We start from the raw sequence: 20,368 nt of genomic DNA, 5'->3' as shown, positions 1-20,368 counted from the left end.
GCATTCGTAACTCGTTGGATCCATGGTATTTTCAAAATCCTTCTATTGCACCATATCTTAAATGCTTCTTAACTTCTTTATGTTGTCTACTGTCAGTGTCCATCTTTCCATTCCATACAAAAAAGTCGAGAACAGGTAGCATAGGCTCTTATTCTCAGTTCCAGAGAAAGGTCTCGATTAACAAACATTTTTTTCATTTTTATAAATGCTTTTCTGGCAATTTCGATTCGTGTCCTGATTTCTCTACATTGGTCGTTGTTTTCGTTACCCAGGTTCCCAGATATTTGTAGTTATTCACTCTTTCTACTTGTTTTCCCTCGATATCTAGCCTTCCTATTGTATGTTGCTTATAATTAATCATGAACTTGGTTTTCTTAACGTTCATTCGTAGTCCATATTTTATACTGACTTGATGTAATCTATTTAGGTACTACTCGTTGCAGTGATTCTAAACTGTCTGCAAAAATAGCGGTGTCGTCTGCGAATCTTATGTTTTTCAAGATTTTTCGTTTATTGATATACCCTGTTCTTCCTCTGATATTGCTTCCTTAAAAATAGCTTTAAAAATAGCTAAAAATATGTTTGAACAATAATTGTTTAGCTGAAACTAAAATATGTTTTTAATATATGTAACGTAATAATATCGCTTATGCACGAGAAAAGTGTCACATTTCAAAATTTTGTCAAATGGAGGTAAATACACAAAAAATCGAAAAAAAAAAACGGCGAATTTTATGAACGTAGTGTCATAACTAAACTCCGAATAGTTTCCGTGAGATGGGAGGAAATGTCGCTTTACCGGTGTAGAGGTCGGATGGTTCGTCTATTGATGTATCGACATAATTCAGTTGAGTGCAAGACGTTGTCGAGGTAAGAACATAATTTTTTTTTAGTAAACCGTCACATTTAAAATTTCTAATAATTTGCTATGTGGCTTGTTTCTAGTTTTATCTTGAAAAGTGACATATTTTATGAAACTTTTTATGAAATATGGAATAAAATTATACAGAATTGTGTACCAAAATTTAAAACATTCAATAATTCCAAATTATTTCCTAGTTGGTATACACAAGAAATAAAAGATTTAATTAAAAATAAAAATAAATTCAGAAAATTACAGAACATCTCAAATTACTATTTAGAAAAATACAAGGAAAGCAGACGTGCATTAAAATACTTAATAAAAATAGAAGAGAATAAATATTTAAAAGAAGTGCAACAAAATGTGGAGGGTAATATAAATTATTTTTGGAACTATATTAAAAACAAAAAATCCAATTGTACTCATGCTGGAAATTTTGTTTACTTAGGTCAGAATGTTGATGGTGAAAATACAGCTGAAGTATTTGCTAAGTTTTTTGCATCTACATACAACTCAGATAAAGCGACTTATAATTTAGATTTTGGTAATAGTTCTTACTTGCATAATGATTTTTTCGCAATTGAATCAATAGATTACAATGATTTTAAAGAAGCTGTAAAAAAATTAAAGCCAAAGAAAGCTGCGGGTACTGACGGTATTCCACCTTATATATTAAAAGGTTGTAGTGAGTGGTTGATTGAACCGATGGTACATATTTTTAATAGCATAGTTAATTCTAAAGTCTTTCCTACAATTTGGAAAACTGCAGTTACTACACCAATACATAAATCTGGAACATTACAAAACATTGAAAACTACAGACCTATAGCAATAATGTGTGCTCCCGCCAAACTTTTTGAACAAATTATACATAACAAGTTATATTCATATATAGAAAAGTACATAATGTCTCAACAGCACGGTTTTGTGCTAAACAAGTCAGTAAATACAAATTTATTTATTTTTGCAGATCAGGTTGCTGACACATTAAGCACTAAATTGCAACTTGATACGATATACACGGATTTTAGAAAAGCTTTTGACTGCGTTAATCATGATGTGTTACTAAAAAAGTTAAGTACTTATGGCTTGTCTAATAATTTTATTGAACTCATCAAAAGTTATCTGGAAAACAGACGTTTTATAGTTCGACACAAAGGTAATGTATCAGGAAAGTTTTACGCCAATTCCGGAGTTCCTCAGGGTTCAAATTTAGGACCTCTTCTCTTTATTATATTCATTAACGACCTTCCTTCTATTTGTAAATATACTGAGTGTCTTTTATTTGCAGATGATTTAAAAATGTACAAAATTATTCAGTCAGTACGTGATTGTATTAAGTTACAGAGAGACATTGATAGTATTTACGAATGGAGTATAGTTAATAAGTTAGAGTTTAATATTAATAAATGCAAAGTTATGACGATAACTCGGTTACAGGAACCAGTTATTTTTGATTATGAGATGGGAGGTGAGAGATTGGCTAGGGTTACTGAAGTAAAAGACTTGGGAGTAACATACAATCAAGTTTTTTCGTTTGGGAAACATATAAATCAGTCGATCTCAGCGGCAAACAAATTGTTTGGATTTATTAGAAGACAGACAATGGCATTTACAAATATTAATACAATAAAATTTCTCTATTTTACTTTAGTGCAACCTAAATTGGAATTTGCAAGCGTAATATGGTTTTGTGAGTATATGTCAACGCTTAAAGAATTAGAAAAGGTACAAAATAAAGTTCTTCGGTATTTGTATTTTAAAAAACACAAAAAATGCCCTGATTATAATTCTGTTAGGTCGGCTCACTTGAGAAACGAGTTTAAAATATTGTCTCTAGGACAAAGAAGGGACTTAATGGTAATTATGTTTATATACAATATAATTAATAATAAGATTAACAGCCCATATTTACTTTCACTCATTCCATTCAATATTGCTCCTCGTCGGACACGATCTTCATTAATGTTCAATATACCTCACAATCTTGTTGCAACAAGATCTCCCCTTGCCAATGCACTTAAGTTATTAAACAATTTTAACAGTTTAATTGATGTAGATTGGTCCTTGAATCGGACAAAGTTCTATAAATTGATACTAAGTCAAATTTTAAACACCTCTATGTAAAAAATATTCAAGCCTCTACAATGCTGGAAGTGATAATGAGATAATTTGTATAATTTTTATATAACTCAGAAAGTCATCTATTTAAAACTATAGAATTGTAAATGTATATTTTTTTTTAGCCATGTAATGAGACATTTAGTCTGTATGGTTAATAAATAAATAAATAAATAAATAAATATTTGACTTATTTCTACAAAACCTTCCCTTTTTTTTAGATGAAAAGTGACACATTTCACCAGAACTAGAAAAATATTGGGTAATTTACCGTCAATATAAGTACAGGTTGTAAAGACCATTCCGAGGCACCACACTGCCAAGGTTCTACAGTAAATTTTTATTGTATGGAGCTACAAGTTGAAATTAAAAAACCGACATGACATTAAAATGGGAATATCTCAGAAGCAGTTTTTTTGAAATGTGACACTTTTCTCGTGCATAAGCGATATCGTAATAGTTTATTTTGACAGGATATTTTTGCACTACTTTGAGTTTTTTGAAAAATTATAAAGAAAAAAAGAAGATAACTTTGGTAACAAAATTGTTTTATTTCCACAGATCCAATGAATGATAATTTGTTATTCTGCAGATAGGAGCTATTTGTGATAAACAGTTCAAAAATAATGTTACAACTTAACACGTAATTGTGATAATTTTACGCGCGAAGTTCTTTTACAAACCAGTGCGCATTTCAAAATTAAACGTCTTGAAATGCACACGTGTTTGAAAGCAGATATGCTCCGCCGTTTACGTGCCGATTACAAAACTACCCGGTCTTGAAATGAACACGGAAACGTAAATACGCTCCCAGGAAAGTGATTTCAAAAAGTTGCGCAATATATCTTATGATTGCAGAACATTGTTTCAAATTTGGATTTAAAATAAAAAATAATTCTGATTTTTAACAAAAAATGTTCTTAATAAAAATCACATAAAATCACATTATTTTGACGAAATACATTTTTATAAACCAGGAAACAAAGGCGAAAAATACTTGAAAAATCGACAAATTACTGCCTAAATTATTTTTCAACTGAAATATCTGGGTGAAGTCAATATAAAAGACGTACCATCTATAGTGAGTATCGATAGTTTTACTGCGTCATAGTTTTTTATTGACATTTACGCAAAAAGCGACTTTTTTCGCGCATTTCATTATTGTAAAAAAACTAAGCGTAGATGAAAACTTTCAACAGATGACTTTCTTGAAAATATTTTGTTATTAAGTATTTTTTTTTCAATTAGTGTTTATAATAATTACATTATCTAGATAAAATAAACAATAAAAATATTTAAAACACATTTCACAATACGAGTTTTTATGTATGTAGTTGGCGCACATATATAGTATGGTGCAAATGTTTGGAATAAATTCGTTATTTCGTAAGCCAGCAACTTTAAGGAAAAATTCTAAGATTTTCAACGAAAACTTTTCGTTTATAAATTCGCAAAGTCTGTGTCTTATTGCGTTGCCGCTCCTGCAATACTCAGATCAGATTTATCGATGGATTCTTATGTAGTTTTTTCTTCTGAATCCAAGTCTGAAAACGCCATTTCGATATATCTAACCGTCTTCGAGATAATCGACCTCAAAGTCTAAAATGTGACGTCACAACCCTTTTATTTTCTACCGACTTTCTTGAAAATATTTTGTTATTAAGAGGATCGGTACGTTTTTTCGGCTGCAATGCTATTCAAATGGGGATTCATTTTTTTCGAATTCTGAGAAAACTAATAAGTATTTTTAAAAAATTTAAACGCAGAATGAAAGATTACGTTAATAGCGAGGGCCGAAAGTCCCTGAGAACTTCTATAATGTTTATTTTAATAAGTTGCAGGGGTGAAAAACTGAGAGAAAATTTAGTGTTATTTTTAATTTCAAATATCTCATTCAAAATAAACTTTTTATTTATTCTAAGGGACTTTCGGCCCTCGGTAATAATGTAATCTTTCATTCTGCGTTTAGATTTTTCAAAAATATTTATTGGTTTTTTCAGGATTCGAAAAAAATGAACACAATGTCCGTGGTAATATTTTCCAAATCTGTCTTTGTCATACAACGCACTTAGTCGAATAGAATATTGTCAGTCAGACACTGACAATGAGTGACAATTTTTTTTGACATGAATCGGGAATATTTTTAGTTGTTGATTAAATAATATTGATATATAGTGTATTTGATAAATAATTGATTTAAGAGGTGAACTTTATAAAAAGTTATTTATTGTGTATTATTTATGGAAGATAGAAGCAGAGAATACATTAAGATATATTCTGTGATCCAAGTATTTTGTTGTTAAAGATGTTCAAAATAATTGTAAGCGTTCCATAGTAACAATATATTATTAAAAAATTACTTTAACACTTTTCCTCTTTTCTCGATTGAGTATTAGTTTTTGTTGTAGGTACATATAAATTATTACAATCGCTGAATACATAGCTAGTGAACAAATTATCACATTTAATAACTGAAATAATAATTTGCAATTATACACAAAATAACAGTTATCCAAGAACATTCAAAAGCCATCTCTTTAAGCTAGTTATGACATTGTCAAGTAGAATGACATTCTAGTAATATGTACGTATCCATACCAGTGTGAATTTTACTACACGTAATTTGCCATGTAAAGACAGAAAAGATAGGGACATCCGTTGTCCCTAATTTGATTTGCGAATTATGTACCCATAGCCTTAAGCATTTTTTTCAAGTAGTGTTTATAATTATTATCTAGATAAAATAAACAATAAAAATATTTAAAACACATTTCACAATACGAGTTTTTATGTATGTAATTACTATAAAATGATATGATATACACATATACAGTATGGTGCAAATGTTTGGAATAAATTCGTTATTTCGTAAGCCAGCGACTTAAGGAAAAATCCTAAGATTTTCAACGAAAACTTTTCGTTTATAAATTCGCAAAGTGTGTGTGTTATTTCGTTGCCGCTCCTGCAATACTCAGATCAGATTTATCGATGGATTCTTATGTAGTTTTTTCTTCTGAATCCAAATCTGAAAACGGCATTTTGATATCTCTAACCGTCTTCGAGATAATCGATCTCAAAGTCTAAAATGTGACGTCACAACCCTTTTATTTTCTGCCGAATTTCTTCAAAATATTTTGTTATTAAGTAGGTATTTTTTATTTCAAGTTGTGTTTATAATTATTATCGTATATAATATCACAAGAGAGAAAATTTTGCCGGCAATATTTTCGACTGGTATGAAAGTTTGTTGCCTGGCAATTTTCGCAAATTAAATTTTGACTTATATCACGAGACGTCAGTCGAGTGATTTTGTCAAAATTTCATAAGCGAAAATTACCAAAAGGCAACGAACTTGAATGAAACCAGGAGAAAATTTTGCCGGTGAATAATTAAATTTCTCTCGAATGATATTCGACAAGACTATTTCATGAGACAATTAATGCACCGTATCAACGAAATATAATCTTTATTTATTTGTTGTTACCAGACACTTTCGTGACGGATCTGTCATAATTTTGTCGCTGAGAAATCACGTCGCTAAGGAGTTTTGTCAGTAGAAAACGATGCGTTGCTATGCCGTTTTATCAGTTAAAAACAGTCTAGTGAAATAGTCTAGATAAAATAAACAATAAAAATATTTAAAACACATTTCACAATAGGAGTTTTTATGTATGTAGTTAGTATAAAATGATATGATATACACATATACAGTATGGTGCAAATGTTTGGAATAAATTCGTTATTTCGTAAGCCAGCGACTTAAGGAAAAAATCCTAAGATTTTCAACGAAAACTTTTCGTTTATAAATTCGCAAAGTCTGTGTGTTATTGCGTTGCCGTTCCTGCAATACCCAGATCAGATTTATCGATGGATTCTTATGTAGTTTTTTCTTCTGAATCCAAATCTGAAAACGGCATTTTGATATCTCTAACCGTCTTCGAGATAATCGACCTCAAAGTCTGAAATGTGACGTCACAACTATTTTATTTTCTGCCGACACACTAAACGTCAGCTGAAATAGTTGCTAGTAAGTAGGCTAGTTTTTTAATCTCGATTTGTTATGCAAAGCATGGGTTATTTACATTTGAGTTTGACACTTCGTGAATGTCAAACTAAATTTTAAATTAAGTATTAATAAAATATCAATGACATTAAATTTGATAGTGAATTTAATTATTATACAAAATAAATGAGATGTTCAAAAATACAATTTAAAAAGGTTTATACGAGTATACGGCCTCCCCTTTATGATAAATGGACTGTTTCATTTGTTATGAAATTAAAATTGTTATTATAGTCGGTTCGCTAAACTCGACACAACTGGTGAGTGATTTTAGTAGGTATTTTTTGGTTGTTTGCGAATTTTGCCAAAATTGGCAATATTACTAATTATTTAGTAATTATTAACTATTTAGTAATTTTTATTTGCCAAATTGGCAAAATTATTGACTAAAATTACTAGCCAGTTGTGTCTGAGTTTAGCGAACCGACTATATGAAATAATATTGTTTGGAATAAAAAATTATGGTCTGATATGTGCAATTACATCCTTCTAATGGAAAAAATATTTGAAGATTTTTCTCAAATTATGGATACCAACAACATTTTTATTTATAACTCTTTTATTTTTAATTTGACCAAGAAAAGTTATTCTTCATAAAAAGCTCTTTAAGTTCATTTATGATGCAACCATCATATATAAAATTTTATTAATTTTATACGAGGTATATAAAAATATGAGTTTCGATCAAGAGTAGTAGAGTTGCACAAGTTTGACTTGAATGTTTGAACTTGACTTGAGTTTGACTTAATTTCAAGTCAAACTCAAGTCAATCCTTCTAACAAATATTTCAAGTCAAGTCAAACTGGTCAATCGTACAGGTTTGAAAATTCAAACTGTTTGTCAAACTAGTTTGAAAGAGTTTGAAAAATAATTTATTTAGAAGATATACTTTTTTGTCGAGATAGACATGTTAGTTGCCAATTAAGATAAGAAAATTAATAATACAATGAGTGCCACATAAAAGTCATAATTTTCAATGTGTTTTAATTTAAAACTTTTAAATGTAGATATTTATTTTTTTTCGAATCCTGAGAAAACTAATAAGTATTTTTGAAAAATTTAAACGCAGAATGAAAGATTGCGTTATTACCGAGGGCCGAAAGTCTCTTAGAATAATAAAAAGTTTCTTTTGAAAGAAATATTTGCAATTAATAATAACACTAAATTTTCCTTTTATGTTCACCCCCGTAACTTATTAAAATAAACATTATAGAAGTTTTCAGTGATGTTCGTCCCTCAGAAATAATGTAATCTTTCATGTTGCGTTTAAATTGTTTTTAAAATTCTTATTAGTTTTCTCGGGATTTAAAAAAAATTAATACATTTAAAACACATTGAACAATTTGATAAGCGACATGTTACGCCTATGCCGTTAAGGTTTTCAATAAAATAAGACTATTTGGTTTTTCAATGGACAGCTCAAAATACAATTATTTGGAATTTTTATGACTTTCTTTTATTAAAAAAGGCATTTATTTATCTTATACCGGATTTATACTCAGCCCTGTTCGACAGGGAATTGGACAGGGAAGTGGGCAGCGTGATTGTGTAAATAGCTCACTCGCGCTTTTACTCGTCATGCTACTGCCACTGCACCTACATACCCAAAAAGTCGGTTCTAGTGACGGAAGTCAAAGGAGAGAAGTCAAAGGCGGCTTCGCCGCCGGCAGAGCGGCAAGTGAGTAAGGGAGCAAGGCGATGTTGTTGTCACATTCCTTTCTTGTGACTCGTTCGGTAATGAGACTGATGTAAACACCTCACTCGTGTCGAGATCATATTTCGGGCAATATTTCCGTCAACGGCAGCGGCAGTAGCAATAGCTGAGTATAAATCCGGCATTAGGGCCAGTTCGAAAAAACATGTGGCACCAAGCTGCTAGTTCACTCGAAAATATGTACCACAATACAAAAGTTAGTATTGCTGTATATTCGTTGGTATTTCTTTAAAATTCAAAACTAACCATAGGGTTATTAGACCTGGATCCCGCGTATCAATAAAAAGTTTATTAATAGCAAGCTGAAAATTTGTTAATAGCTTAACGGTGTCTCGTCAGACAAACTTTGATGTACGGGAACACTGGAACAGGGGAAGTATTAATTGTGGAACAGTTTGAAAATTTGGAACGTCAGATTACGAAAACGTCACATGTATTTTGTCGGTCAGAACATCCACTTGATTTGTTACCCTTTCAATAAACTCTCATGCAAAAATCAGACTGCTATTATTAACCAACATGATTACTGTCATTTGACATGTTCTTCGTGTTTCACTCATTAAAATGCCCAGTTGGTGATAAACACCAGTCTGATTTTTGAATGAGAATTTAATGAAATGGTAACAAATTAATTGGAAGTTCTGTCCGACAAAATACATGAAACGTTTACGTAGTCTGACGTTCCAAATTTTTAACCTTTTCCACAATTAAAACTTCTTCAGTTCCAGTGTTTCCATACATCAAAGTTTGTCTGACTAGACACCGTTAAGCTATTAACAAATTTTCAGCTTGCTATTAATCAACTTTTTTTTTGGTACACGGGATTCAGGTCTATATGGTTTTATATCACCAATTTAAATTTTTTTCGGATACAGGCTACAAATTTTGGGTTTAAATTTAAAAAACATTATTGTATAAATATGCATTGAGCTTTCTTAATAATTATCATAACTGGCGCGTTTATTGGGTTTTATTTGTCTGTCTGCGGTTTAAATATCGTATCAGCCAATACATTTCTATGTTTATTGAAATTTGTCAAAAAAAAATTTTTGACCTTGTTGGGAAAGGGGGAATTTCCCCAACCCCTCCCCCTCCCCCTTGATCCGCCATTGAACAAATATAGGCGTAGGCGGTCTCATTTAAAATTGAAAATAAACACGTTTCGTAATATTCAAACTTTTCAAACTGTTTGAAGATGTTTGAATTCAAGTCAAACCTAAAGATATCGAAATCAAGTCAAGTCAAACTTTTTTATACAAAAAGTTTGATTTTCAAGTCAAGTCAAGTTTGTTGATTAAAATCAAACTAGTTTGACTTGATGCATCTCTAATCAAGAGTAAAGTACCTTTAACACCACATTAAAACATAATTATTAATTCTAAACTACTTTTCATAATAGTAATTTTTCATATTATGAATTAAAATACGTAAATAAACAAAGTTTTCGTTATGATAATGCTCGCATTTTCAGCTTGTTATTTTTGAATTATGATTTTTTGACATATATATTATAGGTACTAGTGACGTCATCTATCTGGGCGTGATGATGTAAGAGATGATTTTTTAAAATAAGAATAGGGGTCATGTGCTTGCTCATTTGAAAGATTATTGTGGGGGACTGTCTGAAAAGCTATCCGCTGTCAAATATACTCCCCGGAGGTTCGAAAAATTAAATAAAAGTCTTTCTACTTTAAACTTCTATTTTCTAATTCAGTTTTCAATAAAAGATTAAACAGTCAGCACAAATATTAATGGCGAAAAACAAACAGTATGTTTTCTAAAGGGTTATTCTAAAACAACTCGAATAATTAAAATGTGTGTTTTTATTCCGCAGCTCCGAAATTTCGATCAACACGTATCTTGACTTGTCAATTCACATTCTATATTCTATCACAACACTGCTCTATAAAAATATTACCGGCGACGCGGAATTTCCTAAGCTCTTCATTCGGTATCTATCTATCTTCTGCCTACAAATCTATCACGCCACGGCGCCACTACTAAAAAATTCTCGGTACACAACGGTTAAAATTTTCTCAGCGTATATGGTAAAAATCTGCAGACTTAACATGACCTGATTTTACCCCGACGCAATTATTATCAAAACAATGTGACATCATTCCTCTGATGTAATTAAATAATTGTTATAGTCCGTTCGCTAAACTTCGTAATTTTGACAATTTTTGCAAAATTTGCAAAAAACAAAAAAAAAATACCGACTAAAATCTCCAGCCAGTTGTGTCTGAGTTTGGCGAACCGACTATATCGTCTACACGTGGGCGTGGGAAGAATTTGTGTGTTTATTCAATGCTTTGAAACGCTCAATAATTAACGATTTTTACTATTAACTGGAAGTAATTTCCATTACTTGGTCAAAGGCTAAACATGGTTTAGAATAGATAAAAATTTTACAATTAATATTAATCTTTCAACAACAGCCCTCCAATGTTTTTTCTCCATTTCATATAATTTTTGATGAATGGAGTCAACTGTTAATCCTTCTTTTAATGCTGTAGTGTAGATAGCTCAAACAGTTTTTGATATTTTATAATATGAGCTGCACTGGATTCGTGTCTTTTTAAAATATGTAGGTAATAGCTAATAAATGTTGCCAGTCGCTTACCCCATTCACTAAGTAAATGTCGGCTGCTTTCATCACAACAAAACAGTTTAGTTTAGAAGGTGCACAAAAGACACTATTTAGTGATACTGAGTAAAGAATCAAATTACGGTCGATGAACTTGATCTGAATTTGGTCTTGATTAAGGATTAGGTAAAGTGCGATAATAACAAGTTTTTGAAAAAATTCATATAAGTTGTAACGGGTGCAAAGTGCATTAACTTTCATTTCTCTTTTTCTTTCATTCTTTTTCATTTCTCATGAATCTGTAATATTGCGTAATTCGTCCTCGATTCATATGAAAATATGAATGTTTTTTAAGTTTCTTATTCCGGAGAACGCAGGTTTCAAAAGTATCATGTTTTATTAGCCGTTATTCTGTCGTGAAATGGGTTGTCGGTTTTTTATCAAGGGAATTACAATCGTAAATTCTTCTATAATTGATTTCTGGCGACGGGAATATGATGCTTTGGAATTGGTTGGTTTACATAGTGCATACCGTTGTGAGATAAGAGGCTCTGAGTGTGTTTATATAATATACTTGTTGGTATCTTAGTGGGCCAGCTGTGCGAGAAGCTGCATCAGCGAAAAACGTTAGAAGGTATTGAGCTGAGATATGAATATCAGAATTTCGTGAGTGAATCCTATTTGACGAAGAATGAGTTATTATTATTATTACCTTTAAAGACGTGGTTGAAGTTTGCTTAAATCTTTTCTATTCGTTTTGAAATTAGGAGTGGAAATTGGCGAATTTTTTGATTGGTAAAACCGGACATGGTTGAGTGAGGATAGAAAAATGGGGAGACAGAATGAGTTTTGGGTTGTACAGGAGTTCGAAGTATAATCGAGAGGAGTTAGAAAAGATCAGTTATGAAAGATCAGTTCTAGAGAGCTAGAATAAGAAGTTTGTGCCTTTCCGTCAGCAGGCTCTTTGCCTTGATGACGGAGAAAATTGTTGATAATAGTTCAACGGAGAAAATTGTTGATAGTAGTTCAATGAAGAAAATTAGTTGTTTGTATTTAGTACAGTTTCTTTAAGTTTTTGTTCCAGAGCCGAAGTAGGCTTAAGTGGCTGCTGTGGTCGTAGGGAATGTAAATATTCTCGACCGTATTTTGTGTTCCTAGTGATGGATTAAACACATCCTTTAGTTTTCTTTTGTCGAAAAGTTCTTTTCATTTCTTTCAATCAAGTTTAATTAATAATAACAATAATAATAATATAGTATACCAGTGATACATACAATAAACGAACAATGGAATTTCATCTCTAATATAATTAATACCTATACTTTGTCTGTAAAATTGAGTGCCCTTATGTGCGTGACAAAAAAATGTGTCATAACATCAGGACAATGTTTAACACCGTATCTGCCGCGTGATGGATGGACTATGGATAAAGAACACATCAAGGTACTTGCGCTATTTTTTTATTGTTGAACTCTTACGTTTTCTCACGAATTGATGAAACTTTATTTTTTTGATAACAACCTTGCTGAATTTTTATTTGTTTCAATAAAGTAAGAATTATGTTTAATTACTAGATTTTTTTTACCAATCTCTATCGTCCTTATAAAGTAATCACGCATGAAAGTAGCCTACGGTAAGTACAGATATTTCAAATAACCGGCATTCTTAGTTTAATATTTTTTTATAAGTAAACATATAATATGATATTTTCTTTTTTTTTATTATGGCGCCCCCCGAGCAATTGAGTTTCAATTTTATTTAACATCTATTAAGAATCCACACCCCTAGGTCTCTGAAGACTTAGAGCTACCGAGGTATATCAAAAAGTTAAGTAGCACCAAGTATATTTTTATATTTTGTTTAATTTGGCATTTAACGTGTCGAGCTCTTTTTCTTTCTAATCAATGAATGTCACAAAGATAGCGCCCTTTCTTGGGACTGCTACAAACTGTCGCCCACCGTGTTTGGGGCATACTTAGTGCCGGCTACAAAGTTAATTTTTTTAATTTGACGATGAAAATTTTCAACAACAAATTGAGCTTCACTTGGATTCATTTTTGCGGGCTCTTTTCCGGGATGCATATTTATAGATGCTGGCGTGTGTAGACACCAGGGTGTTGAAATCAGTTAGGGTTTGGAAAAACAGTACATTTACAGATGCTAGCGTGTGTTGACACCAGGGTGTTGAAATTAGTTGGGGTTTGGAAAACCAGTACATTTACAGATGCTAGCGTGTGTCAGGGCCGTAAGTACGATGTTGGGGGCCCGGGGCAAACGTGATCTGGGGCCCCCTACCGGGGGTCTGGGGTTTACCCCTACAGGTAGGGTGTCCAGAAAAATGTTTGATATTTAACCTTTTAAAAACGCATTTTAATGCATTCCATGATAATTTCTTGTACCTACATATTGCTATTTTAGTTAATAAATATATTATATATGGAATGGGCCATTAAATACTCCCCTGAGGCATCCATTCCTAGACTTGTACCCAGCTTAGTCCGGTCCCCCTCTTCAAATGGCATTTAGGTTTTATTACTCCGAAATGACTAATTTTCTAAGTAATAATTTAAATTTTTATGTTATGGTCTCAGGGTCCCCTGTTCTGTTCCAATTGCATTTTAGTCGAAAAGACTAACTTCCCCAGTAAAAAATTAAAACTTTATGTTGAGGTCTAGTGTGCCACAGAAACTATTTGTAAAATCGTGTCATTTGAAAATATTTCGTTGGTATCGGCTCTTAAAATCCATATTATTATTTTGCTCGTTAAAATAGGTGCTTGCTGCACTCTCTGATTGAACTAGAATATGACGCGGCTGTAGTTTCGTGTTTGTTGCAACCAAATTGAAAATGGTTATTCATTTTTGGTTTACATGTTTACTCTGATTGGAGTACGAAGAGAACCATTCTCGTTGGAACTTTACCGCGCTGCGCAGATGGGACGTGAATTATAAATTGTAGAATTCCCTCATCTTCTTTAGTCTCAACATCCGTTATGGCTTGCAAATTTTAGAAGCCCCGAAGGTGTAACCAGAGAGGGTTCCCATTGTTTTCAATCTGGTGGGATGTAGAGTAATTTTTGTAATGCTATTTTATTTGCTATTAGATTGAAAACTTTTGCTTTCTCTTTTGTTGCTAAAAAGTCTTTTGCTAGCAGTTGCCGCTAGGGCATCCCTGCCATTTCGTTCGTTGCAATCCGTAACTGCACGCCGGGGTTTGTCCTGGTTGGGTCAGAGAGAGAGAGCAGCACATATGTGCCTCCTGATGAGAGACTAATAAGTTTCGAAATCGGTAGAAGTGCTTGCTGCGCTCTCTGATTAAACTAGAATATGATGTGGCTGCAGTTTCGTGTTGCAACGAAATTGAAAATGGTTATTCATTTTTGATTTATTACCTACTATTTATTATTTTAATTTTTTTCGTTTTAAAAAAAGTATTATCATCAGTGGTCTGCTTTTAGCCGCCTGTGTGCGATGCACACTTAGCACACATGGTAGCGGCGGCCCAGACACTATATCTAGATAACTTTAAATGCGCCAACCCACATTTTTTTTTATTTAGCTAATGCCTCGACAACTAATGGCCATTGGCATGGTAGGTACGGTGAATTTTTGCGGTTATGTACCTAGTGTCATGTATAGTGTGTGTTGAGTAAGTGTCTTGTTACTTTGCAAAGTCGACGTCCTTGTGTTTGCAAAGAGATGCTAATTCTATCGGATAGTCTGCGGTCCCTCCGGTGAGGCCAACCCACAATTGTAGTATTTGAAAACGTCCAATTAGTTGTTTGTTTGAGTTATATTTTATATTTAAAGTGGTTGTTACGTTTACGAAACAGGATTACCATGCCTCTGAACAGGAATGATTTTAGGAAATTTTAGGTATAAAAATTTATTAAAAAACCATTTATAAAAGATATATTTATTAAAATGACCCTTTCGGGCTACATCACAGAACATTTTTGAAATGACAATTCCATTATCAGATATATACCTACATGGTTTAGCTACTAAAAATATATGGGTGAAAACTCTTTAAATGGTATAAAGTTATTATGTTACATTATTGTAGATAATATTCTATTATAAGTCTTCATACTTCATATAAAAATGGTCGAGATAATTCCCATCAAATCAATATATTAATATCGAATTTATTTTTTATAAAACAATGATAAACATAAAAAATTACTATCCTTGATATAACATAGAGTGGACTAAAACCAAATATGGGATACAACACCATAGATCAAAAAACCTACATAATATCTTACTCATTCTGTCAAGATATTATAAAAGTCACCCTTTAAACAACAAAATGAAAACTACGTCACGGCTGCAAGCACAAGACTGGAAATAGTAGATATTGTTTATATTAAGTGGTTGTTAAAAAAAAATTAGTACTAACCGAATTATAAAAGTAATTATACGTAAGGGATCTTCATACACATAATGTGTCCGAAGTATTAAACTTTCTAGATTTTATGGTGGTCAGTACCTCTCGGTTCTTCTTCATTCTTCCGAGGACCTCCTCATTTGTGACTCATTCAGTACACAGGATTTTAAGTATTATTCGATACGGTCACATCCCAAATTATTCCAATTTTCTGCACATATTTTGGTTCAAGGTCCACGATTCAACACCATAAAAAGGACAGAGAAGACGGATCATTGCAGCATTCTTACTTTTATACCAAGAGAGACGCTATGGCTCTTGAAAAGGCTCTTATCTGGTTAAAGGTGTATCTCTTAGTTGTTGGTCCATTCTTCATTTATTATGGTGCCGAGATAGTTGTAGCGCTTCACTCTTTCTGCAGGTGTTTATATTGAGTCCATATTGTTGACTGTAATACGTAATTTTGTCCATAAGGACTTGTAGGTCTTCTAGGTTGTCCACAAATACTATAGTGTCATCTGTATATCTGATTTTAATTAGTCGGTACCAATTTAGTATAATACCTTTTTCAGTTTCGTGCAAAGCTTCGATTCTTTCGGAGTAAAGATTGAAAATTAGAAGAGATAAAAAATATAGCCTTACTTTACTCCACGCATGATCTTCACATATTCGGTGTGTTTACCTTCTGAGATTTGCGGTAAAGGTATTTAATTATTTTCAGATCTTGATTGTAAATTCCTGCTTCTTTTAGTATTTGCATCATCTTGGCGTGCTGTATTCTATAAAACGCTTTCTCGTAATCAACCATACATGGGTATACGTCGCAATTGACGTCTCTGCATCTCTGGAATAAGACTTGTATTAAGAACAAAGCCTCTCTCGTAACAACAGCATCGCTGAACCTGAACTGGTAGGGAGAAATTTTACTTTTACGTATGGGTTGATCCTGTAATCTATTCCCCAACAAACAAATAATAATTTTTATTTAAATAAAATCTGATTGTATCACAGTTTTAAGATCAGTCATGTCTAAGTAGTCGAATACTCTCCATCTTATTTCTGATGGTAACTTAGGTGAAACTTTTTTCATTATTAAGTCAGCATCTGTAAGTAATGCCATTCTTTGAAACCCTTTCTTAACCCTAAGTTGTACCAACGGAAGAATATTACCATATATCAAAAAGTCTTTAAGGTAATCTTCAATATTTTCCAACTCGTTTTTAATATTGTCGTTACATAGATATTGAACAAACGCGTTGCCTTTATTGGAGCCGCAAATTATTTTATGTAATGAAACAGTACTATTTTTTATTGTCACACCGCTCATACTTGTTATTTCTTTTTGGCAGTCGTTATAGTATTGCGATAATTCTTTGAAGAAAGGACAACCTTTCGGAATAAATGTTTCAATGGGACTGTAAATTAACACGGTGTATTTGATTATTAGTTTTGCAAGTACCATATACTCTGTCTGGTCTGACTCTGGATAATCACTTGACACATCTTTTAAGGCTATCGATAAAGTAGATTTGCCTTTATATTCAGCTTCTTTTAGATCAGCTCCATTTAGAATTAAGAATTCTGCAACATCTGTGCACATATTTTTTATCGCATAATATAATGGAGTAGCTCCTTTGGGTATAGTTTTCTTGTTAACATCAGCACCAATTTCAACCAAATATTTAACCAATGTAATGTGATCTCGTTTAGCAGCTACATGCAGAAGAGTATATTCTTGAATTGTACCGAAATTGGCGTCTACCCCTAAGGTGATAAAATACTTTACAATTTCTAGACTACACGTATCTGATGCCCAATGAAGTGGAGAATAATTCCGGGATCTCTCCTGTAGGTTACACACTGCACCGTTTTTTAAAAGTAACTGGACAATTTCTAAATTCCCTTCTCTACAAGCTAAATCTAAAGGAGTCATCTTGAATATATCTTTAGCGTTCATATCAACTCCTTTTTCTATAAGGCCATGAACAATTTTTACATTCCCTGCTATAACACCATAATGAATTGAACCCCGTTTCTGACAGTCTTTGAGACGCACGTTAGCATTATTTAACAGTAAATAATCTACTACTTCGATGTAACCTGAATATGCAGCCATATGGAGAGACGTCATTTTGCTGGTTTCATTTATAATATCTACATGTATACCATTTTCTAAAAAATATTTTACAATTTCTACATATCCTAATTCAGCAGCAACATGAATAGGCATATTTCCATAGATATTTGAACACTGCATATTATTTGCTCCAGCTTCTATGAATAATCGAACCATTTCAAGGTCACCATTGCGCGAAGCAAAATATAAACAGCTCCTCTCCTCAGACGTTTCGATTGCGTTTACATCTGCACCGTGTGCCAATAAATATTCGGTTAGTTTTATATGTCCGGAATCTGCAGCTCTATGAAGTGGCGTGCTTTTGCTGATTTCATTTATAATATCTACAAATATCCCATGTTCTAAAAAATATTTTACAATTTCAACATATCCTACTTCAGCAGCAATATGAATAGGCATATTTCCATCGATATCTGAACACTGCAAATTTGCTCCAGCTTCTGTGAATAATCGAACCATTTCAAGATTATTCTTGCGCGTAGCAAGATGCAAAGGGCTCCTTCCCCAAGATGCGATTGCGTTTACATCTGCGCCGTGTGCCAATAAATATTCGGCTACTTTTATACGCCTGAACTCTGCAGCTATATGTAGTGACGTAGAACCATCAGAATCCACTTCATCAATTATTGCCCCTCCTTCAATCAACTGTTGTACTTCATCTAGGTTCCCAAATTGTGTGGCTGAATGGAGTGGAAACTCATTCTGATCCATATTTAAAAATACACTGCGTTGGGCTTTATTAATGACACAATTTTGTTCTTTAAATACCTAAAACAGAAAATAAATATAAAGGTTAGTACAAAGGTAATTGATAACATGAGTGATACTTTTTTTGATGAGGAAAAACCATATGAATTTGCTTTCAAATAGGTTAAGGATCTGTAGCTACAATAAGGGACAAATCAATTCCTCTGGGATTTTTCTTCTATTTATTAAATTTAATATTACTAACTAAAACTACATATACGAAACTGGAATAACGCCACAAATATGGTTGGAGTCTACATTTATCCCACTCCCAAAAAACCTAATACATCATCATGTAAAGACTTCAGACTAATTAGCCTCATGAATCACTCTCTCAAACTGCTTCTCAAGATAACTCTTAACCGAATTAAGCAGAAATGTGAAGAAATAATTGGAGACAAACAATTCGGTTTCAGAGAAGGATTGGGAACAGCGGAAGTTTTGTTCTCAATTCTAAAATTACTTAAAAAATCATGGGAAGTACGGAAACTAATTTACGTCTGCTTTATAGATTTTGAAAAGGCGTTTGATACGGTCCCACATTATAAGATGGTTGAGTATTTAAAAATGATTGGAATAGGAATAGATAATAAAGATCTGAGACATTTGCAACGTCTATATAAAAATTAATTAGCTTCTATTATTCTTGGTAGAAGGCAAAGCAATAGACAACATTTTCATTGACAGAGGTGTCATACAAGCTTGTGTGTTATCTCAAACTTTGTTTAACGTGTACTCAGACAGAATATTCAACGAAGCCTTACAAGGGCAATGTGGAGTTCGAATTGGGGGAGAAATTGTCAACAACATCAGAATGCAGATGACACAGCGATCATGGCTGAAAGTATCGAAGATCTTCAATTCCTCATAGATTGAGTCACTAGAAAATGCTCCCATAACGGACTTAGCATAAATAGGTACATTAAAAACATAGTTACAGTTGATCCCAAACACTTTTTTCAGTGCGTAGTAGTTTGTCAGCTTCGCTCTAACGCATTAAGCTCGAAGTGACAGAAAAAAACGTACGTCCATGATTATTATACATAGAACTTCGAAAATGTATTCGTTGAAGAGTAGTTCCATAAAAAAAGCTACTTATACTTATACAGTGTGTCTGCGTAACTTGGAACCATATGAGAAACTTTTTTAATAGTTTCAATTTCAATTTTACGAAAAAAGTTATTCTTTATAAAGTGTTCTGCATAGTCTAAAACCTAAGGTGTAATCATCAGATATCAAATTTTATCAATAATATACGAGGTATGTCCAAAAATATGAATTTCGCTCAAGAGTAAAGTGCCTTTATATTTCACAATATCAAAAATTGTTATTAAGAAAAGTTGTTTATAATTAAAAATTATGTTATAATATGCATTTACACTCTTCTAATTGAAAAAAAAATTGAAAATTTTCCTCAAATTAGTGATACCCAACATCATTTTTATTTAAGATAACTCCCTTGTTATTCATTTTGCGCAAAAAAGGTATTCCCTATGAAAATGTCCGAATAGTCAAAAAAATAAGATGCAATCATAAGATATCATTTTTTTTCAATTTTATACGAGGAATGTCAAAAAATATGAATTTCGCTCAAGAGTAAAATATAGTTTACAATATTTCAACTAGAAGAATGCAATTGCATATTGAAACTTAGTCTTTAATTTTAAATAACTTTTTATAATAACAAATTTCAATATTGTGAAAAATACTTATTGTACTAAAAAAGTACTTTACTCTTCAGCGAAAAT

At 32.3% G+C, this 20,368-nt stretch overlaps 2 protein-coding genes across 5 annotated transcripts in view; both read right to left on the bottom strand.

Annotated features, from left to right (window-relative positions):
* LOC126881999 (intraflagellar transport protein 140 homolog) overlaps positions 1 to 20,368 on the bottom strand; it is a 335,998-nt gene that overhangs the window by 158,943 nt on the left and 156,687 nt on the right. The gene's annotated exons all lie outside the window — the stretch shown is intronic.
* Positions 15,247 to 20,368, bottom strand: part of LOC126882004 (ankyrin-1-like) — a 93,948-nt gene continuing 88,826 nt past the window's right edge. For 2 of the 4 annotated variants that reach the window (XM_050646775.1, XM_050646776.1), the window contains exon 3: positions 15,247 to 17,125. In XM_050646775.1, coding sequence (XP_050502732.1) covers positions 16,722 to 17,125 — 404 coding nt within the window. In that variant the 3' untranslated portion in view covers positions 15,247 to 16,721. Of the gene's footprint in view, positions 18,642 to 20,368 lie in introns of all 4 variants that reach the window. The other 2 variants (XR_007697077.1, XM_050646774.1) reach the window with 2 other exon arrangements.

The sequence above is a fragment of the Diabrotica virgifera genome, chromosome 3 (genome assembly GCF_917563875.1).
Source record: "Diabrotica virgifera virgifera chromosome 3, PGI_DIABVI_V3a".
NCBI lineage: Eukaryota > Metazoa > Arthropoda > Insecta > Coleoptera > Chrysomelidae > Diabrotica > Diabrotica virgifera.
The sequence above is the reverse complement of the archived record's forward strand: the minus strand, read 5'-3'. Positions and strand labels throughout refer to the sequence as shown.